General features: G+C 39.5%; 1 protein-coding gene across 4 annotated transcripts; it reads right to left on the bottom strand.

Moving 5' to 3' along the window:
- Positions 1–206: 206 nt before the first annotated feature.
- Positions 207–19,799, bottom strand: LIN7C (lin-7 homolog C, crumbs cell polarity complex component). 4 transcript variants are annotated; one of them, XR_010121507.1, is made up of 7 exons: positions 19,383–19,448; positions 14,519–14,637; positions 14,210–14,281; positions 12,119–12,328; positions 8,606–8,742; positions 6,345–6,401; positions 207–5,178 (listed from the first exon to the last, which is right to left on the bottom strand). XR_010121507.1 is itself a non-coding variant. In XM_055282088.2 (6 exons), the coding sequence occupies exons 2-6, from the start codon at positions 19,417–19,419 to the stop codon at positions 11,414–11,416; spliced, it is 594 nt and encodes a 197-aa protein (XP_055138063.1). In that variant the 5' UTR covers positions 19,420–19,484; positions 19,585–19,799; the 3' UTR covers positions 7,204–11,413. The 4 variants fall into 4 exon arrangements, 3 of the variants coding, with proteins under 3 accessions (XP_055138063.1, XP_055138064.1, XP_063497969.1); XM_055282088.2 differs by lacking the exons at positions 207–5,178; positions 6,345–6,401 and adding an exon at positions 19,585–19,799 and having other exon boundaries at positions 7,204–11,569; positions 19,383–19,484; XM_055282089.2 differs by lacking the exons at positions 207–5,178; positions 6,345–6,401 and having other exon boundaries at positions 7,204–8,742; positions 19,383–19,452.
- Between the last annotated feature and the right edge of the window lie 5,672 nt (positions 19,800–25,471).

The following is a 25,471-nucleotide window of genomic DNA, read 5'->3' as shown; positions in this document are numbered from 1 at the left end:
ACACCATTGCACTCCAGCCTGGGTGACAAGAAAAGATACTGTTTCAAAAAAAAAAAAAAAAAGATCCTCAGAAATAGAAGAAACTTTGGGGATATGTGCTAAATCCCCTCATTTAATAGCGTGAAATCAGACCCACAGAGGATAACCAAATTACCCAAGGCCACAACGTACCTAGTTATAGACAGAACTGGAGCTAATATCTAGGTCAACTGCTCTTTCTACTCTGTAGTCGGTTGAATTTTTTTAAATTTTCATGGAAAAGAACATTTTTGACAAGTTTATTGTCACACACAACAAGTTAATCGCAATGATTCAGATGGTCTCCAGTTTATTTAAAAGAAGTTGCCACATCCCCTATGAAATTACTTTTCTCAAACATCCTGTGAGGGGTGCAGACACGTAAGAGAAGCAAAGCCAAAGATAATTTCCAACCATCTAAAGTTGTTTATATTTAGTAGAAGGACCAAAAAAGCAGTATTAAATACACCACCCCACCACCTTCCCAAACCTTTTTACTAAATGTTAGATGACTACTCATGTAGTTTGGTATTTTACATAAGTTTGTTTTATTTAGGGTTTATTTGGGAGGAGTTGTTTCTCCACATTTACAAAGCTTTCAATTTTATAAAATACATTTCAATTTTAATTTTGAATTAAAAAGAAAAGATGGAGTACATTCTAAATCTTAGGTCTGAGCTTCAGTTGGTAAGAACTGCTAGAAAATGCTAAAATAGAAACAGTAGCACTTTGGCGCCACCTTGTGGTCAAATGTGAAAAAGCAGGAGAAAAGCCTTATGCATATAGCATACTAAATTTGTGAGGAGTTACATGTATTTATGGAAGGCAGTGGGGGGAAAAATGTGTGTGTGTGTGTGTGTGTGTGTGTGTATGTGTGTGATGAAGTCCTTCCCTCCTTAGCTTTAAAAGGAAAATATCATATTATAAATTCCAATACTGCCAATATTTGCAACAAATGTTTAATTTTGTTTGCAGCCATTCTATTTTATAATTATTGATAGGTTCATGTGTTTGCCTGGATGCAGGGATACCGTCCTTTCTAGGTTTTATCACGTGAGTGATCACTCCTACCCGCTTCCACCCTTGGTAAAATTCACTCCATGGGAGTGGAGTGGCATCTGACTGGTAATCCGGGAGGCAACAGGCCCTTATCCTAGCCACGCCGAGAGAAGGGGCAAGCTCTGCCCCCGCGGGATGGGCACCATCAGAGTTCAGTCCCGACCATGCCCATTCCATGCCTGAAAATTGGCCAGACTGAGCCCCCCAGCCACAGGCTTCTCTGAGAAGCTTCTCTGGCCAGTTTTCAGAATGCCCATTTTCTTCTCAGGCCTCAGGTACATGCCCCTGCCCAGCCTTGAGCAGAGTGTCAGCTCTGTGACAGCAAGAACTTTGTTTTGTTCTCCACTGAATTCCCAGCCCCTAACCGTGGCTGGCAAATGGTGGACATCCGACAAACATTTGTGGTCAGTATAAATTAATAAATAATAAAGCTCATATTCTGGCCCTCATCTGCCACTATTTCCTACTGTACCTAGAACCCAAGTGGGGAAGGGAGATACTCTTTATTGGTCCCTGTCAAAAACCCTGATTTCCCAGATAGTCCAAGAGTGGCTTCTTCAGTTCATACCATTCAGGTCTCTTTAAATGTCATCTCAGATGTCCTTTCCTATCAAAAATAACACCACAGTCTTCTTTCAAATTGTTTCTTCTGTGAACAAATATTGTTTACTATGTGGTAGGTGCTGTTCTCAGCTCTAAATATATAACAGAAAACTAAACAGGGTCCTGCCTGCCCTCAACAAGTTTATTATCTTGAGGAGGGAGTAGCCAAAATTGACAAATAAATACATAGCAACAGAGGGCAAAGGAGGTTCCAGGTAGAGAGAACCACAAGTGTGAAGGCCTGTCCTGTTGGAGGCACTTGAAGACAGAGAGGGAAAAAGTGTATGGGTGAAGGCTGGGGAGGGAAGCAGAAGCTGGATTACGCAGGGCTTGGTGGATCATGGAGAGGGGCTTGGGTTTCTATTCTAACTGGGCTGGGCAGCCAATGGATGTGTTAAGGATAACTGGTAGAAAGGGCTCATCAGCACACAGCAGGTGCTTTCAAGGTAATATGAGTGCTGGTTGGGTACAGTGGCTCATGCCTGTAATCCCAGCACTTTGGGAGGCCAAGGCAGGTCGATCACCTGAGGTCAGGAGTTCAAGTCTAGCCTGGCCAACATGACGAAACCGTGTCTACTAAAAATACAAAAATTAGTTGGGCGTGGTGGTGCCTGTAATCCCAACTACTTGGGAGGCTGAGACAGGGAGAATCACTTGAACCTGGGAGGCGGAGGTTGTACTGAGCTGAGATCGCGCCATTGCACCCCAGCCTGGGCGACACAGGGCCAGAATATGAGCTCAAAACTCTTGTCTCAAAAAAAAAAAAAAAAGGTAACGTGAGTGCTTAGTGATGACACGCATGATGGGAAGTGCAGTTGGTGCTGTATGGAGGTTTTGACAAAAGCCACAATAAGCTGCTTAGACATGTTGAGCCCATGTCCCTGAGTCCACTCCAGACATACCCCGGTGTGAGAAGGGACTGTGGCATTTAGCTGGCACCTTGACAAGTGACTGAATGTCCGCGAGTCTTATTTTTTTTATTGCTCTCTAGCCTGCGTAGCCTGCTGGACAATTATAATTTCTCATTAAATGTCTCTCTCTATATATATGTATGTATACATATGCATATATATATATAATGATAATTAGCCGGGTGTGGTGGCCTGCACCTATAGTACCAGCACGATTAGGGCTCACTGCAGCCTCGAACTCTGAGGCTCAACTGATTCTCTGCCTCAGCCTCCCCAGTAGCTGGGACTACAGGTGTGCACCACCATGCCTGGCTAACTTTTGTATTTTTTGTAGAGACAGGGTTTCGCCATGTTGCCCAGGCTGGTCCTGAACTTCTGGGCTCAAACGGTCTGCCTGCCTTGGCCTCTCGAAGTGGTGGGATTACAGGTGTGAGCCACTGTGTCCAGCCTTGTTATTTTTTATTTAAAATTACACAACAGACATTTTAAAAATTAGGTCTTGGTTAGCAGTACACAATTCTTCATTTAATTTTGGTTGTTGCAATACCCAAAGAAAATCTTTGTTCTATTTTTAAAAATTAGGTGTTACTGTACAAATTTTATCTACTATTAGCATTAGTTGGAACAGTTTTACATAAAAGATGAAAGTAACCTTCATTGTTGTCCTCCACAAATGCTACTTGGCATGTTAATGGAGCGAGGTAATAAAAGATTGACAAGAGTATTGTCCCTTTAGTATTTTGATCCTTTCTAGGACATCTAACATCAAGATCAGTTGATAAATACTGTCTACCTGATACACACATCATTGTTTTCATACAGTTCCAATATAAGTTATTGATCTACCTGTGGAATTATGGAAAGCCAGTCAATTCAACAAGGTATAACAAGTCATCATACCATGTTTTAGGCACTGTGTTAAGTAATGGGGGTACAGTTGTGTCCTTCTTGCTGTCATGTAACTTAAATTTTAATGGAAAAGACAACAATTAAGCACGTTAATATAAACAAGGTGTTGGCTGGGCACGGTGGCTGATGCCTGTAATCTCAGCACTTTGGCAGGCCGAGGTGGGTGGATCACCTGAGGTCAGGAGTTCCAGACCAGCCTGGCCAACATTGTGAAACCCCATCTCTACTAAAAATACAAAATTAGCTGGGCATTGTGGCATGTCTATAATCCCAGCTACTTGAGAGGCTGAGGCAGGAAACCTCTTGAACCCGGGAGGCAGAGGTTGCAGTGGGCTGGGATCATGCCATTGCACTCCAGCCTGGGAAACAAGAGCGAAACTGTCTCCCGAAAAAGACAAAAACACCCCAAAAAACAAAAACAAGGTGTTTCCATGTTAAAGGATGAGGAATCAGCCTTTAGATGGTGAACTTAACAGGCAAGGCAACCTTGGCTGACACCTGAATGAGGGGCAGCCAGTTAGTGCAAGAACCAGAGGGAAGCCTTCCAGCAAGGCAATAGGCTGTGGAGCAGAACAAGTAGGAGAGTGGACTGAGATGAGGCCTGAGAGGAAGTAGGGCATGGATTATGCAGAACCTTTGAGGTCATGGCAAGGTATTTGGATTTTATCCTAAGTACAATGCAGAGTTTTAAAAAGGGAGCAACACAATCGGTTCTGGCTTAATTAATGCTTGGTACTAGGCCCATGGATCATAAGGAACCTGTACAAACCTTTACAGGCTGAAATGTCCCATGTCAAAGGCATATCCTCATCTCACCCAGCTGGAACAAGGACTGCTGCAGAAACTACTCTCAGTGCTGAAGGAGACAATGCCCTAACAATACCAACTCCTGACAAGTCCTGGAGTTAAGACGCAGCCATGCAGTAACTGACAACCTAAAGTGAAGAAACAGCTAGGTGCTTAGGTGCTCATGAGTCCAGGGGGCCAATGTGGAGGCACAAGCTCAGTTACACAGCTGCACAGGTGTCCAAGGAAGCATTTCAACCACAGAAAACAAAGAAACCAGCATTCTCCTCATCCCCAAGGGCCAGGAATCTCATCCTTCCTTAGCCAAAGCCACTTCTACTGGAATGTTTTTATCACACATTGGAGACCCACATTTAATTTTGCTTCTGTACCCAGTTTTGGTAGTGATGCCACTGAAAGGTGGATTCTCTCACATGTTAATTTTCTAGGGCTGGCATAACAAAGTACCACAAACTAGGTGGCTGAAGTGAAAGTTATTGTTTCACAGTTCTGGAGGCTGTTAAGTCCAAGATCAAAGTGTCAGGAGACTTGGTTCCTTCTGAGTGAGAGGGAGAATTTGGTCTATGCCTTTCTTCTTGCTTCTGGTAGTTTGTTGGCAATCTTCAATATTTCTTGATTTGTAGAAGCATCACCCCAATCTTTGCCTTCATCTACCCATGGTGTTCTCCCTGGGTGTGCGTCTGTGTTCAAATCGCTCCCAACTTTTCAAAAAATATGGACACTAGCCATACTGAATTAGGGCCCACCCTAATGACCTCATTTTAATTGGATTACCTCTGTAAAGATCTTATCACCAAATGAGGTCATATTCTGAGGTACTGGGGGTTAGGACTCCAACCTACCTTAGGGGAACACAGTTCAACCCATAACACTGTAAAACACAAAGGTTAGATAGCATTTAAAGTCTGGGCTCAAAATTATGTCAAGTAAGAGATAAGAGTAATAACTTCCTACTTCACGGTTTGACTGCATTTCTTTGCCAAATAAAAAACAAACGCAAAATTAGTTTTGGGTTTTTAATACCTTCTGATGAAAGGAATTACTTTCAGTAACTGCCATATACAGGAAACTTACCTGCTGCAGTGGCTAAAATTTCTATCCCTACTGGTTAGAATGAGAAATCATCACACTTTCTTAGCTAGAGACAACTTTAAAAACACCAAATCTTTTTTTTTTTTTGAGATGGGGTCTCACTGTTGCACAGGCTGGAGTGTAGTGATGCTATCTCGGTTCAGTGCAATCTCTGCCTCCCGGGCTCAAGCAATTCTCATGAAAGCCTCAGCTTCCCCAGTAGCTAGGACTACAGGGATGTGCCACCACACCCAGCTAATTTTTGTACTTTTATTTGTTGACTGATTGAGACAGTCTCACTCTGTTACCTAGGCTGGAGTGCAGTGGTGAAATCTTAGCTCACTGCAACCACTGGCTCCCAGGTTCAAGCAATTCTCCTGCCTCAGCCTCCCAAGTAGCTGGGATTACAGGAACATGCCACCATGCACTGCTAATTTTTGAATTTTTAGTAGAGACGAGGTTTCGCCATGTTGGCCAGGCTTGTCTTGAACTCCTGCTCTCAAGCGACCCACCCTCCTCGGCCTCCCAAAGTGCTGGGATTTACAGGCGTCTGCTACTATGCTGGGCCTCAATTTTTGTATTTTTAGTAGAGACGGGGTTTTGCCATGTTGCCAGGCTGGTCTCAAACTCCTGGGCTCAAGCGATCCACCTGCCTCGGCCTCCCAGAGTGCTGGGATTACAGGTGTGAGCCACTGCACCTGGCCCCAAAACACCAAATCTTGATGTTTGGTGATTTTAAATATACATACTGTGGTGGCCAAATAGACCCTGTCTCAAAAAAGATTTGGTGTTTTTAAAGTTGTCTCTAGGTAAGAAAATGTGGATGATTTCTCATTCTAACCAATGGGTATAGTTCATGAGAATTAGGAGAGGTCTTACATATACTTTGTTAAAATGAAGTATTTGTCCCTTTAAAATTTAAAATCCAAAAAATAAAATTGACAAATGGGTTCTGTATGAATTTACCTTTTGCCCTGTATATAAAGTAAATCTTCAAGATTCCATCAGGGAGATTATCTGCCACTAATAAATAAACGTACAAAATATGGGTCAGCAATTCATTATATTAAAATCAGAATAATCAAAATAGCAAATACAACAAAACCCGAATAGAAAAATTTAGCGAATGGATACTCTGGTCTACTAAAGTTTTGAAAAAACTGAGTCCTAACACTAAATGCTTTTTGTTGTTCCTCGGCTGTGTGGCACATTTCCACGCTTTTTTAAAGTTAATGGTGGTGATGCCTTGTACTGTCTAACACCTAGTCCAGCAGTCTCCTGTCTCTAGGCCTAGGCTGTCGCCTTAAAGGTTAATTTAACAAACCCTTACTTGGACTTATTTTCCAATGATTTTCATTTGAATATGGCTTCAATCCTCAAAGCTCCAATTTAAAAATTCCGAGTTTCTTTGATCAAAATATAAATTTGATAATTTCTTATGAATCGTATTCTTCTAAAGTTTTTAAGCATAAAGGTTGTTTTCTAAATACCAAAAATAAAAACTTGCTAATTTTAATTTTTTCACCAGAATTATTTCCTTTAGCTCATAAGGTTCTGAAGCTATTTTACATGAACAAAAGCAAACACAAACAGTATTTACTATGCCAGGCACCTTTTTAAGGGCCTTACAGAAAATGCCATGACACTTACAGGCATTCTTAGTAACAAATGACAGGTGAGGGAACTAAGGCACAAAGAAATCAAGCAACTTGTCTAAGGTGACACACGGTAATGGTGGAACTGGGATTGAAACCAGAGTTGTTTGGCTTCAGAATGTGTGCTCTCAATCACGTCATACTGCCGCTCTTGAAATAACACAAGAAAATGTTTTCTTTAAATTTTATGAGACAAAGCAAAATATAGAAAATCAAAGTTTCATTTCAGCAGCCACCAGGAATTATGTTTTTTTATACACAGCTTTCACAAACGTTATCTATTGTGTAGTTATATCAACTTTTTTTCAAATCCAAAGAACGAGGACATAACTCATACAAATTTATTTTAAATAAGCCTTAAAATCAGAATTAAATTGATAAATGAAGTAATCTATTGAAAAAGTGTTATTTTACATCCATTGTGGGTATTACCACAAATTTTCAAAGTGGAAGCATAGCATTTGCCAGTATTTTTTAAAAACCAAGTCAATACAAGTTAGTCTCAAAGTTCTTGAAAATTAATAAGTGATTTTTCTCACTATTTAACCATAACTGGAATAACCTTTGAAGAAACACTACTAGCAAACTTTAGACAACAATTATAAAACCAGATTGTTGGCAGAGGACAACAAAATGTAAGTTAGAAAATTCATAAACATACATTTATTCAGGAAATACAATTACTAGAATCCTTGATATTTCAATGATCATTCCACATTATAAAATATTCACAAACATGTAGTTTTTTAAGTCTACACCAGGTCATGCTGACGTTCTTTTTGGATAAGCCATAACCATTTTTTCTATTAAATGCTAGAATATCCATTTTAATTGTAAACAAAGTACTTGAGCCAGACTACTTAAGTACTTGAGCAAAAGAACTTAAAAAAATCTTAAGAGGAGGAGGACAATGATATTTTTTAAAAACATATTTGAAGCTGGGCATGGTGGCTCACGCCAGTAATTCCAGCACTTTGGGAGGCCGAGGCGGGTGAATCAGAGGTCAGGAAATCGAGATCATCCTGGCTAACACGGTGAAACCCCGTCTCTACTAAAAATACAAAAAAATTAGCCGGGTGAGGTGGCACACGCCTGTAGTCCTAGCTACTCGGGAGGCTGAGGCAGGAGAATCGCTTGAACTGCCTTGAGGTGGCAGAGGTTGAAGTGAGCCGAGATCACACCACTGCACACCAGCCTGGGCAACAGAGCAAGACTCGGTCTCAAAAAAAACAAAAAACAAAAACAAAAAAACAGAAAAAAATATTTGAATCGTCAAATCCTAAAGAACTAGGCTGCTATTATCTAGTATTATACTAACAAATGAAGTGCCCACATTGACAGCACATAATTATTAACAACAATATTTCTCATCTGCAATTTTTAAAAATGCTTTCTCAAATAACAAACACGTATTTTTGTAAGTTTTAAAGGCAAAGGGGGCAGAATGATGACAGACATAAAAAGCTCACATTTAAATTACTGGTAGACTTTATTTAAAAAGAAAAAAAAAAAGACTGTGATTACTTCCCAAATAAGGAATGCCAAGTACCTTTTATTCCTAAAAGAAATTACCTGGCCAGGTGCAGCGGCTCACGCCTATAATCTTAATGCTTTCGGAGGCTGAGGTGGAAGCCAAGGAGTTTCAGGCTGCAGTGAGCTATGATCACACCACTGTGTTCCAGCCTGGGAGACAAAGCAAGATCCTGTCTCTTTTAAAACAAAGAACAAACAAACAAAAAAAACAACAAAAAAAAAACCTAAGAAATGTAATTAATCATTAAGTAGCTGCAAATTGAACTGTTCTATTTTGATACTTCCTAAGAGTGTCCAGTGTAATCAGATCATTTTATAATGGGTTCTTGACCCTAGGTGTCCTTTAGAACCACCTGGAAAGCTTTACCAAAAAAAAAAGTGATTTTGATTTAGTTGTTATGGAATAGGACCCAGGTATCAATTTTTTAAAGCTCTGCCAGGCTAATACGTAGCTAAGACTGAGAATCACTAAGTCAACACATTTTGATGTATCAAGAAAATAAATGGAAATGGGGGTGATAATTTATATTTGTAATTTACAAATCAAACTTCTATCATACACTTACTATGTACCTAGTTTTATTCATGAATCATCCGTTTCTAAGATAAAAATTCCCGTCATTTCCTCACTGCACTAAACCACCACTGTACATCTTTGCCAATGAATGACTGTATTTTTCTATGGTCAAGATTTAAAATTCTGGGATACATTATGAAAACTGCATTAATGAAAACAAACTACTGCTATTCATGCTCAACAGTAGCAAGCTAAACTACTGTATTTGGCTCCTTTGAGCTACCCTTATTTTAAGAATTATAAATAGGTGTCAACCCACACAAAGAACAGATTGTGGATTACTGTAGGGAAAAAAAAAATAGCTTACTCAGCTTACTAAAAGTTTCAACACCAAAAAAGATTTAACTTGGCTCAAAGTTCTGAAACAGCTGAGACACAGAACCAGGAAGCTATAATTTATAATGAAATGTTGATACATACTTAAAAGCTACTGCAGCTGTAGCTATACTAAAATAAGATTTCTTCAGGGTTTACTTACCCTGAAATGCAAGAATACAAGCATAACAATATTACTGTTTTTATATGCACCAATACCTCTCTTTAATATATAAAGCTCTACAACAAATACCTCTAATAATTTTACAATTAAATTAAGTCCATACTTCTATACTACTTTGGTCTCAACATTTTTAAAACATCAATTTTGAAAATTTACAATTTAACAACATGATCCTATCAATAACAAGCACATTTTTTAGTGGATTAAAGACACATTCAACCATGCAATCCAGTGTTCAATACCTAAATGATAAATAACAATGCTGATTGACTTTTATTTTGAAAAATCATTGAAAACTGGAATAATCATCTGAGACTCACAGTGATCACAAACATGCAGAAAAAAGCATACAATTCTATTCTTCCTGAAGGAATGTTACAAAATGCCCACTTTTTCTACAGGGTCAATATGCCAAATTACTTATATTTTTCAATCCATCATCTTCTAACATTTGTCACTTAAATTTTTCTTAAAGTACAAATGTTCCTGTAAGTTGTGACAGAAAATGAACCTTAACTCTTTCAGTCTTTAAGACCTCAGTCACAGTCCCACACTAATAGCTGCCTTTTAGTAAAATAGTGACATCCAGTGGACAAATGAAATATTTCTCAAATTCCCATATTTGAATCATAAACAAAAGTTGCCTCTCTAAATCCAACAATTTTAGTATGAGTTCCTACTTATTTTGATGGAATCTACAGATTCTCATGAATACTTCACATCATAATTTCTATGTATCTTAAATATATCCTCTTTTCTTCCTATTTAAAATCAATTATTTAAATTGAGCTAGTAAGAATGTCTACTCTTGAAGCTAGTGAGGTTAAAGGTATTACTTTTCCTTCTTTGCTTCAGCTACTTCCTACCACCAAATCACTGGTTTGTCTCTAGGAATGGAAGGACCAAAATATAGGGGAAATACTGTGCATTTAAATAAAAATGAGTAGTATTTAAAAGAAATCACAAAAGATGAAATCTGAACCTGTTTTGCATTTATAATTTGATGTACTGTTGAATATAAATAGGGATGTAATAAGTAATGCTATCGATTACATCCTCTTGCCTCAATGCTCAAATATTAAGAATATGTATTTTAGCAATGATTGTTTCAGTGTTTAAAAACTTACTTTCATAAATCAGTATAAATGAATATCCATTACATATTATGTTTAAGTAAAAGTGAAAAAACTTGCAGTGTACTGAGTCATGATTTACCACTGGTTATATATATGATGTGTGTGTTCAAAGTACAAAATGCAGCAATGATGTTAATATTGACAGTGTAATGAACTGCCATAGATAAGACTGTTATGCTTAATTTCTTGGAAAACTGTAAAGAAATTTCACAGGTTAAAAAAAATAGAGTAAGCAAAAAAAGAATTGGAGAACTTTACTTTTAAATCAGCAGCCAAATGAAGAAAACTTTTCCTTTCTAAAAAAAGATTAAGAATGTAAAAGTACATTTTAATATTAAAAAAGCATTTTAAAAAATCTATAACAACTTTATGACAAAATCTGCATTTGAAAAAGGCCTGTAAAAACAGTAGGACAGAATTGCCCTCATCACCTTTTACTTTTTCTTGTCAGAAAAAAGTGTATGCATCTCTGGAACCATAAATGATGTTAAAATAGGCATTTATAAAATGGCAAGGAGAATTTCATGATAAATTTGTTTGTTTTCTTACAATCATTGGCATTGCAGCCATTAGTAAGTCACAAGGAAAACTTCTCTAGCTAAAACGCAAAATGCAATATCAAGTTTTGAAATGTATTAGGTCTGTTGCCTGCGTTTTGCTGATCTCATTTTTTCAAAGCGCGACTCCATTTCTTCTAAGACTTTGGGTGTGTATCGCACCACTAATTTAACCTTTCCTTGTGCGGCTTTCAGCAGTTCTACAGCTTTTTCATGATGTTCTCCTTCAACACTCTAGGGGAAAAACAAACAAACAAACAACCATACACTAATATCTAAGTTTTGAAAGTAACTCAAAATGCAAAAATGTTTAAAATACATATAATGAAAGTTTTAATGTTATATTATTCCAACATTACAAAACTAAGAAATAATCCTGCTTTACCATTTTAATCTATATGAAATCCTCTCACATCATATTCTGTTTATAGTCTAAAAACTGGCTTTTAAGTTCCAAATTAGCATATCAATCTACATACCTTATTATTTCAGTACATCAAGCAATTGCCATTTTATAAGAGTAAAATGAGGGTAGACTTCTAATTTAATGTATTGCCTTTAATAAAGAGCTTATGTCATAAAAATTACACTAAGCACTGCTAATTTACACTGCAAAATACACTTATAGTGCTTAAAAAAAAGGATCACTGTATTAATAGTACTGCCTAGGATTCCCTCAAGGCATTTCTAAACCACAAGCTTCTTAGGTTTCTCCTATAACTCAAATACGCCCCCAGGTGGTCACAACAGATCACTACAAATAGAAATAAAATTCATCCTTACCACTCCATTAACAGAGAGGAGTTGATCTCCACGTTTGAGGCCCCCATGTCTATCAGCAATTCCACCTGGAATTATTCGAGATATATAGATTGGAGAGTTTTGTTCTTTGCCTCCCATAATATTGAATCCAAGGCCCTCTTCTGTTTTTGGTAGCTCAACAACTCGAGGATGAGAATGTCCCTCACTGGCAGCAAATGCAGCAACAGTAGCCTGAAAGAAAGTTTTACGTATTAAAAATATGACTTTTATTTACTTTTGTCTTTCTTTTCCCCCCAAGACGGAGTCTCACTCTGTCGCCCAGGCTGGAGTGCAGTGGCACGATCTTGGCTCACTGCAAGCTTCACCTCCTGGCTTCATGCCATTCTCCTGCCTCAGCTGAGTAGCTGAGACTACAGGCGCCTGCTACCATGCCTGGCTAATTTTTTGTATTTTTTAGTAGAGACGGGGTTTCACCACGTCAGCCACGATGGTCTCGATCTCCTGACCTCGTGATCCGCCCGCCTCGGCCTCCCCAAGTGCTGGGATTACAGCTGTGAGCCATCACACCTGGCCTCTTTTGTCTCTTTTTAAAAACTACTTTTGAGCACGTATTTTTGACGTCTGAATGCTTACAAATTCACTGTTGATTCTGAGAAGGTAAGATAAACAGAAGGTATTTTAGAGACGACAAATGAATAATTCCGAGTTATGCAGGAAATGTTATGATTTTTTGTTATGATTTTTTAGGTCATTCCTAGCCCATCCAGTGCCCAGTCTTTTGTGCAGTCCTGTATCACAGGGCTTGGCAAGCAGACTTACTGGGCAGATGGATATTGTACATGGGAAGGAGGAAAACCCCTCCCCCAGTGTGCCAGCAGCCCTGGGCTTTAGATCTGGATCGCCCAACTCCTTCAGGAGCCTTTGTGCAGGACACAACCTACCTATATAATCAACATGGAGTTGCCCTTATATGTAATCATTTTGGCTTCTATACTATTTGTACTATATATTAAATATCTAAGATGACAAGAAATAACTCAATATTGAGAAAAAGAGAGGTACATATAGCCAATCTGAACGTTTTGTTGCTTTAGTTAACTAGTCACAGAGATGAAACAGAGCCATATCTTCTTTAAAGCTCAAATTTAGACTAATCCAAACTAATTATAAAGTTGAGATTTCGTTTCACTCTGCTTTTAAGGGTAATTATCTAGTACCATTTTTTTGTGATGGATCACAAAAATGGGGAGGAGGAAAGAAATCAAGATTTACTGAACACCCATTATCTTCAAAGAAATCAAGATTTACTGAATACCCGTTATCTTCTAAGCTCTGAAAAAGGCCTCATTTTTCAGATAATGGCACTAAGTCTCAGAAATTCAGTAGGCTATCAAAGTCACACTACTCATCAATTAAAACCATGTTTCTCTGGTCTTTTCTACACTGACAAACTATATCCATGTGTTTTAGTATTTGTATTCAACAAAGAATCCACCATTTCCTTTTGTGAGCCAGTAACTATCCATAAAAAACTATCTGCTATAAGTCACCGACTGCCGATATTACCCTGTTCAAACCCCCTATCATGAATAGTGAGGTCAATACCTAAATTATTTGAGGCAAACAATGGCACAGAAATGCAGATAATGTAAAGAAGAAAGCAAAAATCAACTCGGGGAAGTACCCCAGCTCTATCATATGCTATGTGTGTGGTTTGTGGCAAATAACCTCATGCTTCCTCATCAATAAGATGAGGATAGTAATCCATATCTTAAAATTCTGATTAGATTTTGTATAATGAATATTATATAGTATCATATATAACATATACAACACAATTATATATTGCATGATACATATTGTACGCAAGTACATTTCTATTGCATTACCTAAACTGCATGATAAAATAGCTTATGTAAAGCTATTTATCATGTAGCATTTATGTAAAGCCAATAAAAACAAATGTCTTATTTCTTGGTACTTGAGAAATTTGGTGTAGCTTGAAAGATACATGTTAGTCTTCAAAATAAGTTTATTATGAATTTAATAACTGCATATTTTAAACTTCTAATTTATGAATAATTCTCACTTTTGGAAAACAAAAAAATTTACCTTTGCAGTAGCGTTCGCTCTCACTTCAGGACTGCTACTGATGTCCACAGTCTCATAGACATGTTCATATACCTGTAAAAGCCAAAGCTATATCTCAGAATATACCATGCTTGAGTTCTCTGTGAAGTTAAAATTTCAGGCAAACTTATGCATCTTTATAAAATTTTTTTTATCAGAAATTCCAAAAATGAGAGGGACTGGTTTTAATGTTTTTTAAAGTTTTTCTTAAGAAAGTTTGAACCCAAATTTAGAGTATTATCTGACCTAATTAACTCAAATTTTTAGTAAATTTTAATGATGTTTACTCACCTCTCTCACAGCATTGCAGAACTCACTTTGAAGGACTCTTTGCAAAGCCTGAAGTTTCTGTGGTGGTACTTCTCCACTCCTTTGTAGTTTTTCCAATAATTCAATTGCTCTACAAATATCTAGAGTTAAACACACACACAGATAATTTTCTCCAAGGGTTTTCTCAATGCCTATGTAACAGTGTGGCAGTTAGGATTCATTCCTCAAGGGCTAATAATATACAGACAATAGAGGGGAAAAAAGCATTGAATTTGCACATGTGTTTGGTGGGGAGGAGACTGTGTGTGTGTACACACATGGAGGGTGAGAATGTAAAATGTAAGAACACTAAATTTTACAGTAGATAGGAAAAACTAGTGAGATTACAGAAGCATAAAATAAGACCTTGGAGAAACACAGGCAAATTGAACACAAAATACCAAATGCCATCGGAAAGGACTGTGACTCAAATGTGACTGATACATGAACATTGTACTGCTTCAGAAAAGCTAGCAATATTGTCAGAAACTAGTCAATAAAAATTTACCTAATTATTATCAGTAACCAAAGCACTGAACAGTACAAGGCACTATAAGCTAGTAAAATCACTGGTCATTCCTCGAAAGAAACATGATACATAGGTAGATAATTACTCAAGAGCAGATGCAGTTAGTGGCAGGGACATTTAAAACAACCATAAAAATGCAAAAAACAAGCAGTACAAATGAAATAAACTGATTTTTTTTCAACTTAATTAACACTTAATTCAAACACTCATGTTTACGAAAAAGAAAAAGAAAAACAATTAGCTTTGTCGATCTGGTCTCAATATCACCTGTGTGACCTTGGGCACGTTACATGACCTCCTTATGTCTCAGTTTCTTTCACTGTACAACGGAAATAACAGTACCTTCCATATAAGGGTTATGAGGAAGAGTTAGGAGTTCAGTTAACGACTGAACCACACAATACATAAAAAAGGGCTTAGCGAGCAAAAGTGTTATGTTACATTGGTACCAATTAATCATAAGAAATATTGGCTGGGAATAGTGGCTTATGCCTGTAATCCCAGCACTTTGGGAGGCCGAGGCGGGTGGATCACCTGAGGTCAAGAGTTCAAGACTTGCCTGGCCAACATGGTGAAACCCCATCTCTACTAAAAAAAAATACAAAAATTAGCCAGGCATGGTGGCGGGTGCCTGTAATCCCAGCTACTTGGGAGGCTGAGGCAGGAGAAGCACTTGATCCCGGGAGGTGGAGGTTGCAGTGAGCTGAGATTGTGCCACTGCACTCTAGCTTGGGTGACAAGAGTGAAACTCCATCTACAAAAGAAAAAACAAAACAAAACAAAACAAACCAACCAAAAAAAACCCTAAGAGGTTGTATACATTTCTACAAATGTATGAAGCACGTTAGGGAATTCTCATTGACAAGTGTGAGGATAAGTGTTTTATGAATTGAGACATTTTAGAAGATTCAGGAGGTCAGCTATAACACTGTTAACTATCTCTTTTATTTTTCCAGAAACTGTTTTGGTATACTGTTTTTATACCCCTGGTACTACAGTGCCCAGTATTCTATTACTGCTTTGCTTCCTTTTGACTTAAGTAGAAGTTCCTGACTTCGTTACACTCAAGGACTGGAAATTTTTCTTTATAGAGTTAGTATGGCCTTCTTCGTGTTTGCAGATAGAAAACTATGAATAAATGTAGTAAAGAAAGATATTTATTTATTTATTTGAGATGGAGTCTCACTCTGTTGTCCAGGCTGGAGTGCAGTGGTGCAATCTCCACTCACTGCAACCTCTGCCTCCCAGGTTCAAGTGAGTCTCCTGCCTCAGTCTCCTGAGTAGCTGGGATTACAGGGGTCCACCACCATGCTCGGCTAATTTTTGTATTTTTAGTAGAGACAGGGTTTCACCCTGTTGGTCAGGCTTGCCTCAAACTCCTGACCTCATGATCCACCCACCTTGGCTTCCCAAAGTGCTGAGATTACAGGCTTGAGACATCACGCCTGGCTGAAAGATAATTTATTTATTTATTTGAGATGGAGTCTCCCTCTGTTGCTGAGGCTGGGGTGCAGTGGTATGATCTTGACTCACTGCAACCTCTGCCTCCAGGGTTCAAGTGATTCTCGTGCCTCAGTCTCCAGAGTAGCTGGGACTACAGGTACCTGCCACCATGCCCAGCTAATTTTTGTATTTTTAGTAGAGACAGGGTTTCACCATGTTGGCCAGGCTAGTCTCGAACTCCTGACCTCAAGTGATCTGCTTGCCTCGGCCTCCCAAAGTGCTGGGATTACAGGCGTGAGCCACTGCACCCGGCCAGAAAGCAGATTTTTAAATTTGAGGTAAAGAAAGCTTAAACTTAAAAAGTTAATCAAATGCAACGGAAGCAAATAGAACTTTACCATTCTGATTTCCCATCACCAGAATGACTGATAAATGGGGACTGTTGGTTCAATTATTTTGATTTATAAAGTTATAATATATAAGCTATAAAAATTTCCAATGGAGAAAAAAATGGAAAAATGTAAAATGCTTTTGACTAAATCTAAAATGTACCTACTATGTGCTCAAATTTGTGTTTCATTAAATCATAGTTTGATGATTTAGAAGGTACTCTAAATCATCATATGTGATCAGGTACTGTAGGATTTTCTACTTTAGGATTGTTGGGAGTGTTTGTTAATAGAGTCTGTTAGAATTCTAAACAAGAATCAGAGGTGATGTAATCTGACTTTCTTACTCTGCTAAATGGCAAGGACTAGTACAGCTGTCTTGGTAACAGTGGGGGATTCGTTAGGACCTTCTTCAGATACCACAGATACCAAGATCTGCAGATGCTCAAGTCTCTGATATAAAATGATGTCGTATTGGCATAAAACCTATGCATATCTCCCCTCTATACTTTAAATAATCTCTAGATTACTTACAATATCTGATGCTATGTAAATAGTTGTTATATCACATTGTTTAGGGAATAAGGACAAGAAAAAAATATCTGTACATGTTCTATACAGACACGATTTTTTTCTGAGTATTTTCAATCTGCAGTTGGTTGAAACGTGGAACCCATGGATATGGAGGACTGACTGTAATTCATCCTACTAAGGGGCGGAGCCTTCTACTGAAGAACAGAAAAGAAGTCTGTAACAGCAAAAAACAAAGCCATGACTATCAAAACTAAATGCCACAGAAGTTCCACATTTTGTGTTGCATTTAAAAATACAAAGACCGGCCGGGTGCAGTGGCTCACGCCTGTAATCCTAGCACTTTGGAAGGCCTAGGCGGGCGGACTTCCTGAGCTCAGGAGTTCGAGACCAGCCTGGGCAACACGGTGAAACCCCGTCTCTGCTAAAATACAAAAAACAGCCAAGTTTGGCGGCATTCGCCTGTAGTCCCAGCTACTCGGGAGGCTGAGGCAGGAGAATTGCTTGAACCCTGGAGGCAGAGGTTGCAGTTAGCCGAGATCGCGCCACTGCACTCCAGCCTGGGCGACAGAGCAAGACTACGTCTCCAAACAGCAACAACAAAAACACAAAAGACCACCAATACGTTAGAAAAGCTTTCAAAGAAAATACTCCTGTTAACACCAAACAGATTTGCTCCCATCTATAAAACACAGTGCCACTGTGCTCAAGAGGAAGATGTCACAGACTTAGTCCTAACTCGGCAAGTCTTCCCAGAGTAGCTAGTCCTCTAAAATGATGCTTTAATAGGCTTAACGGAAAGAATCTCATTTACAGTGAGGCTTCCAAATGGTGAACACGGTAAAGAGCAAATCAGCAACATTAAGTGCACATTTGTTTGCGGGAAGGCATTAGGAAAGAGGTTTTTCTAAGTACAGTAATTCTAAAAATGTGTATTCTTAGGGAACAATAGTAATATTTAGACTAATTGCAAATGTTAATATGTGCAATATAATTTCAGTCTCCATCCTATACTTTTTTTTTTTACCACCAGTACTCAAAATGTTTATTTGTACTTCTCAACTCCTATCAATGATTTCTAATGCTAGTGTTTGAAAAGTATGCTTGAAATTGTTTGAAATAAAGGATTTAGGGACACAGTGGAATGCTGGAAATCTGTAAAAGGACTGGAAACGCTGGAATGCTGGAAATCATGGTAGGCGCATAGCCAGTTATTTTCATAGACTTCTCTAATTACTCAGCAGAGGTGGTTTTATTTTCCTTGACAGTCTGCTCTAGGAAGCAATCAGCCAACCAGTTTGCAATTGTAGGGTTTGTAAGAAATGAAAAACACTGCACCTGCAAGTGTTTTAGCATCTACCACTATTCTGCTTACTTACGTAACCTCCTTCCCAAGACCAAGTCAGTAGGATTGTTTTTAAAGCAATCTCTCTATTTCTAGGAAGGGCACAAAAGCTAAAAAATACCCCAACCCAAATACAAGCGAGGTTGTGGAGAAAGTAATGAAGGAGTTTGTGTGCAAACAAAGGGGAAGGGAGGTTCTGTTGAATTGTACCGTGTTTCCGTTCTCGTGTTGTACAGGCAATGAGTGCAGTCTGTGCGGACCGGGTGTGTGACATTTGCTTTTCGGGTGTACGGGTCTCCGAATGCTGCTTCTGCTGTGCCCACCAAGGGAGGGCGTGTGCGGCGTGTGTCTGCGAAGCGGGCAGGTTGTGTTTAGTTGTGCTGTGCCTCGGAACAGTCCGTGTGAACAGAAGAGGGCTTACGGTAACAGTCAAAATACCGTAAGCGCCCTTTCTAGAGCCGGGCACAGAGACAACGGCGGCCTCTGGCGCCGGCACAAGGGACAGCCTGGCTCCGGATCTCAGAGCCTGGGTCACTCCTCCTCCCCTCCAGCGACACAGCACTCCCCCAACCCTTCCGCCCACCTCCGCCGAGCCTCGGCTGCACTCACCTCTCTCCAGACGCACGGGTTCCCCTAGCGCCGCCATCTTCTCCCTTAACTTACAGACCCACAGGAAATGACGACAGAAGGGCTGAGGTGGAGGGGCGGGGCCTAGGGGAAGCGGAAAAGTGAGTACCGGCTAGTATCGCGAGATCAGGAGGGTGGCCGAGGGTGTCGCCGAGGCCATTAGGGTAAGGGTACCTGGACTTACGGCTTTTTAGGTCGGCCTGGCTCCGCTCCTTTCGCGGTGACGAGGTCACCCGGCCTCCTAGGGTTGGAAAGAGCAGCTTTCCTGACTCTTGTTCCCTGCCTCAGGCTTCCCTTATCCCTTTCGCTTCGAACCCTTGGCTCCGCGTAGAGGAGTCAAGCCTGGATTCTAGTCCCACCTTGCCCATTAGCAGCGCTGTGACCTAGGACTGTTCACTTACCCTCTCTCAGCCACAGTTTCCGCATCTGTACAACGAGAGGTCCTGTCTCTTAGGTCCTTACAATTTTTAAACTCTGGGATTCGGTGGCAATTAAATGTGTAATGACATGTTGTCAGTTCTCAATTTGTGACAACATTGCTTTAAATTTAAAAATCCACGGCTTGAATCTTCCCTCCAAATCTGTTAAGAGGTGGAAAGTACAAAGAGCATGAAACATATCTGGGTGAGGGAGAGAACAAGGTGCTTTGGTGCACCACAAAGTAACAATTTTATAAGCAGCTGATTCTTATAAAATCTTAAGTAAATGAAATATTGTGAAGCAAATAATATTCTTAATGCATTACAGATTTTTGAGCAACTTCTGAAATTTTCGCGAACCAAGAAGAATTTTAGTATTTGGATTTGACTAACATTTATCCAAGCCCTTAGTCTGTACTAATACTGTGGCAGGTGTGTTTACATCCAACATTTCAACACTTCATGATGGGACTGTTTTAATAACCTGTTTGCCCCTGGTCCACCCTTTCCATTCACCTTTAGTATTTTCTTCTCCAAATCCATCATGGATGCCATCACTATGCTCCTTTTTCTCCCCTTGAATTCTGATTTCATCATCACAAGTTCTGTTCAGAAACTTTCAGTGGTTTCTCTCCTGTTTCCTATTTCTAAAGCCTTGCATACTCTGACCCTAGCTCATCCAACTAACTTCATTTCTCATTACCTCTAAGTGAAACCACCACTTCAGTCCAGGTGGTATAGTTTCAACCATGTTTATTCCTGATTCCAAGTCTTTTTGTTTGTTTTAGAGAGAGTTTCTCTCTGTTGTCCAGACTGGAGTGCAGTGGTGCGATCACAGCTCAAGAGAGCCTCCTATCTCAGCCTTGCCAGTAGCGAGGACTACAGGGAAGCACCACCGTGCCTGGCAAATTTTTAAATTTTTAGTAGAGATGGGGGTCTTGCTATGTTGGTCTGGTCTCAAACTCCTGAGCTCAAGCAGTCCTCCTGCTTTGGCCTCCCAAAGTGCTGGGATTACAGGCGTGGGCCACTGTGCCAGGCTCCAAATCTTCATTTGTGTTGTTCTTGTGTGGAATGCCCTTCTTCATCCCCTTCTAGTCTCCAAACTTTGTACACACTCAGTTGAACCCATTTCATGGGTCCCTGCTGAAGACATGCCACTTCTACCAAGCCTTTTCTCCATATTATTCCCCTTTATTGCCCTCTGATGGCCTAAATACGCTGCCATAACACTCAGGTGCTTATCTCTTACTCATTGTTGTCACTTTTTTCTGCTGCAGATGTGTTCAAGAAATATTTATTAAACACCTAATATCTACCAGGTGCCTTGATAGGAATACCAGGTAGAGCAAGACAAATGCAAACATTGCCCTTATTTCTTCAAATATTTTTTCTTTCCATTCTCTTGCTCCTCTCCTTTGGTGACTATTGGAGTCATATGCATGTATGTAGTCTACATGTATATTGAGCTAACTGGCATTGTCTCACAGCTCAGTGATGCTCTGTTCATTTTTCTTTCAAGATTTTCTTTATGTTTCCTTTTGGATAATTGCTATGTTTTCATATTCATTAATTTTTTTTCAATATCTAATATTGAAGTCCTGTCCAGTTCATTCTTCATATAAAACATTATAGTTGTTGCCTCTACCAGTCTGATTTGGGTGTGGGTGTGTGTTTTACATCTTTTATGTCTTAACGTGCTCGATCTTTTCTGTAGCTTCTTAAACATATAGAATACAATTATAATGACAGTTTTAATGTCTTTGTCTACTAATTCTATGATCTATGCTATTTCTGGCACAGTTTCTATTGATTTTTCTCTTCATTACAGTTCGTAATTTCCTGCTTCTTGCATGCCTGGAAATTTTTTTTTTTTTAACAAGATGCTAGACTTTGTAAAATTTACTTACTTGAAAAACAATTTTGTTCTTTTGGGTTTTGATTTTTTTTAGGTGGAACCAATTCAGTCATTTATGTAGGGTTAATTGTATCCCACTACTAAGACAATACCCTTCAAAGTTCCTTACCCCATACCCAAAGTGAATTATGTGGTTTTTCTACATTGGTAGGAACGGGAACAATTCTTATGAACTGAGATTGTGGACTTTTTTTTGCTCTTTTCCTTTCCCTGTCTGGTAATTAATTTCTTCTTCTTTCTTCCTTCTCCTTCTTCTTCTTTTTCTTCTTCTTCTTCACATGGAGTCTCGCTCTGTCACCCAGGCTGGAATGCAGTGACGCAGTCTCGGCTCACTGCAGCCTCTGCCTCCCGGGTTCAAGTGATTTTCGTGTGTCAGCCACCCGAGTAGCTAGGTGTACAGGCACCTGGCACCACACCCTGCTGATTTTCGTATTTTTAGTAGAAATGGGATTTCACCATGTTTGACTAGCTGGCCTCAAACTCCTGTCATCAAGTGATTCACCCACCTTGATTTCCCAAAGTGCTGGGATTACAGGCGTGAGCCGCCGCACCCGGATGGATGATTAACACATGTAATCATCATAAAATTTCAGAATCCTAGGAATAGATAGAAGATCCTAGAAGTTTCCAGAGAGGATAAAAAATTATATTCTAAGGATTGGAAATCAGAACAAGATTGTACTTCTCAGCAGCACTGGAAGCTAAGACACAGAGAGCAATTAAATTTTTAGAAAAAATTATTTGCAAACTAGAATTCTATATCCAACTGTATTAGGTTTCTAGGGCTGCCATAACAAGATACAACAAACTGGGTGACTTAAAACAATAGGTAGTCACTGTCTCACACTTCTGGAGGCTAGAAGTCAGAAGTCAGGATGTCATGTGCTCTCTGAAAGTATAGAGGATTCCTTCCTTGTCTCTTCCTAACTTTCTGGTAGTTTGCTGGCAGGCTTTGGTGTTCCTTGGCCTGCAACTGCATTACTTCAATCTCTGTTGTCATTATCACATGGCGTCTTCCCCTGTGTATCTGTCGTCAGCTGGAAATCATCTTATAAGAACTTCCTATTTTGGTATGACCTTACCCTAAGTTAGTTGCATCATCAGTAACCTCATTTCCATATAAAGTCACATTTTGAGGTTCTGGGAGTTAGAACTTTAATTTTTTTTTTGAAGGGAAGAGATATAGTTCACCCCATAACATCAACCAGAGTATCAATCAGGTGTGAAGGAATAATGAAAAATATTTTACACATGTAAGTTCTAAAAATTGTTAACCTTCCATACACACTTTCTCAAGAGCTACTAGAAAATGTGCTCCATCAATAGTAGGAAGTGAGCCAAGCCAAGTACAGTAGCTCATACCTGTAGTTTAAACTACTCAGGAGGCTGAGGTGGGAGAAGCACTTGAGCCCAGGAGTTTGAGGCTGCAGTGAGCTATGATTGTGCCACTGCGCTCCAGCCTGGGTGACAGAGTGAGACCCCGTCTTTAAGAAAAAAGGTTAGCTGGCCAGGGGCGGTGGCTCATGCCTGTAATCCCAGCACTTTGGGAGGCTGAGACATGTTTATCACTTGAGGTCAGGAGTTTGAACCCAGCCTGGCCAACGTCGCGAAACTCCATCTCTACTAAAAATACAAAAATTAGCCAGGGGTGGTAATCCCAGCCCCTTGGGAGGCTGAAGCAGGAGAATCACTTGAACGCGGGAGGTGCAGTGAGCCAAGATTGTGCCACTGCACTCCAGCCTGGGCAACAGAGCAAGAATCTGTCTCAAAAAAAAAAAAAGTTAGCCAATAAAGGTATATGTAATCCAAGAAAAAGAGGATCCAATATAGAGGAGATTAAGGTGATTTCAAAATGATTAGTGTATCAGGGTACCTCACAGAAACAGAACCAATAGAATATATTTAGATATATAGAAAGGATTTATTATGATGGATTGGCTCAGGAGAGCACAGAAGCCAAGAAATCCCATAATTTGCTGTCTTCAAGTGAGAGACCCAGAAAAGATGCTTTAGTTCCAGTCTAAGCATGACAAGAACCAAGGCCTGAGAACCAGAAGAGCCTCTGGTGTAAGTACTAGTCTGAGTCTGAAAGCCTGAGAACTGGGAACACTGGAGTCCAAGGGCAGGAGAAAGATATCTGAGCTCAAACAGAAAGGGCAAATATGCCCTTCCTTTTCTTTTTGCTCTATTTGGGCCCTCAGTGGATTGGATGATGTCTGTTCACATTAGTGAGAGTGATCTTTACTCAGTTTACTGATTAAAATGCTAATCTGTTCCAGAAACTTCCTGACACACTCAGAAATATTGTTTTACCAGCTATCTGAGCATCACTTAGCCCAGTCAAATTGACACATAAAATTAATCCACCACAATTGTGAAGGGAAGCCTAGGGTAGCAGACATGCAGCTGGCGAAGAGAGCAATCCATTCACACTGGAGCAGGGCAGAAGTGGAGGTGAGGTGTTGCCAAGAAAAAAAATGAAATGTGCAGTTCACCAATGTGGGTGAGCATACTGATAACACATTTATGCATTTTAGTGGAGAGTTTGGGAATAAATTGGTGATAGGCACATAGAAAACTAAGCAAATGGGAGGAAATAAAGCAATTATTAACTCCAAAAAAACCTGAAAAGCCATGTAATAAAGAAAATATATAATGAGTATAAGGTGGATCAGCTGCATACAACATATTCAGCAACTTTTAATTTTTTTGAGTATAAACCCTGTAATGCTGTTTGCATTTTTAAAGACATTTTAATAAAAATGAAAATTAATAAATAGCAATCACAATACTAAAGATAATATTTGATATATTTTATTTTGAAATCTTTAATTTGTATTGGCCTCATGTTTTCAGTTTGAAGTCTTTGCTCTTGGGAAGGGGAATAAGAAAACTTAATTATAGGCCAGGCGCGGTGGCTCACGCTTGTAATCCCAGCACTTTGGGAGGCCGAGGCAGGCGGATCACGAGGTCAGGAGATCGAGACCACCGTGAAACCCCGTCTCTACTAAAAATACAAAAAATTAGCCGGGTGTGGTGGCGGACGCCTGTAGTCCCAGCTACTCAGAGAGGCTGAGGCAGGAGAATGTCGTGAACCTGGGAGGCGGAGCTTGCAGTGAGCCGAGATCGCGCCACTGCACTCCAGCCTGGGTGAAAGAGGGAGACTCCGTCTCAAAAAAAAAAAAAAAAAAAAAATTATAAGCACAATTTGAATGCTGAAAAAGCACAGACTTACTAGGTTTAAAGTAGTGTTTAATGATTAGACAATTTTCATTTAATAGATTTGTAAATCTGCTTTGTTTGGCATTTGAATCTCATTGTGTTGTAGTCTATGGATTTGCTACCCTTGATCAGGTACTCACCCTTGGTTCAATCAATTCTATCTGGTACAGTGGAAGTAATGGTTCACCCAGGTCTCTGATAAGTCTGGGGGTAGAACATCTTCCCTTAGAAAGGGCTAGAGTACAGCAGGCAATGTGTTTGGCCTGTCTAATATAATACATTACATATACATTTGGGAAAAATGTTGCAAATTCCGTAAGAGTAGCAGCCTGACATTATGGGAAGAGCACAGGACTAAGTGTCAGGAGCTCTGGTTACTAATCATAGATGAGCCACCTTGTATAGTGTGATCTTGACAATGGCACATTCTCACTCTGGACCTGTTTCCTTATTTCGCACGATCACTGAATAAGATCTGTCTGAGCCAGCTGCAGTGATATCCACCTGTATGTAGT

Source organism: Symphalangus syndactylus, chromosome 6 (assembly GCF_028878055.3).
Source record: "Symphalangus syndactylus isolate Jambi chromosome 6, NHGRI_mSymSyn1-v2.1_pri, whole genome shotgun sequence".
Taxonomy (NCBI): domain Eukaryota; kingdom Metazoa; phylum Chordata; class Mammalia; order Primates; family Hylobatidae; genus Symphalangus; species Symphalangus syndactylus.
This window is presented reverse-complemented; position numbering and strand designations above follow the sequence as displayed.

Bases quoted from the DNA above. Each gene is read 5' to 3' on its own strand.
- LIN7C (XM_063641899.1), bottom strand. From the start codon at position 19,047: ATGTCACACACCCGGTCCGCACAGACTGCACTCATTGCCTGTACAACA. The intron at 14,282-14,518 runs GTGAGTAAACAT...TGGCTTTTACAG, and splicing joins TCTGCAATGCTGTGAGAGAG to GTATATGAACATGTCTATGA. The intron at 11,570-12,118 runs GTAAGGATGAAT...TTTTTCCCCTAG, and splicing joins TCCTCTCTGTTAATGGAGTG to AGTGTTGAAGGAGAACATCA.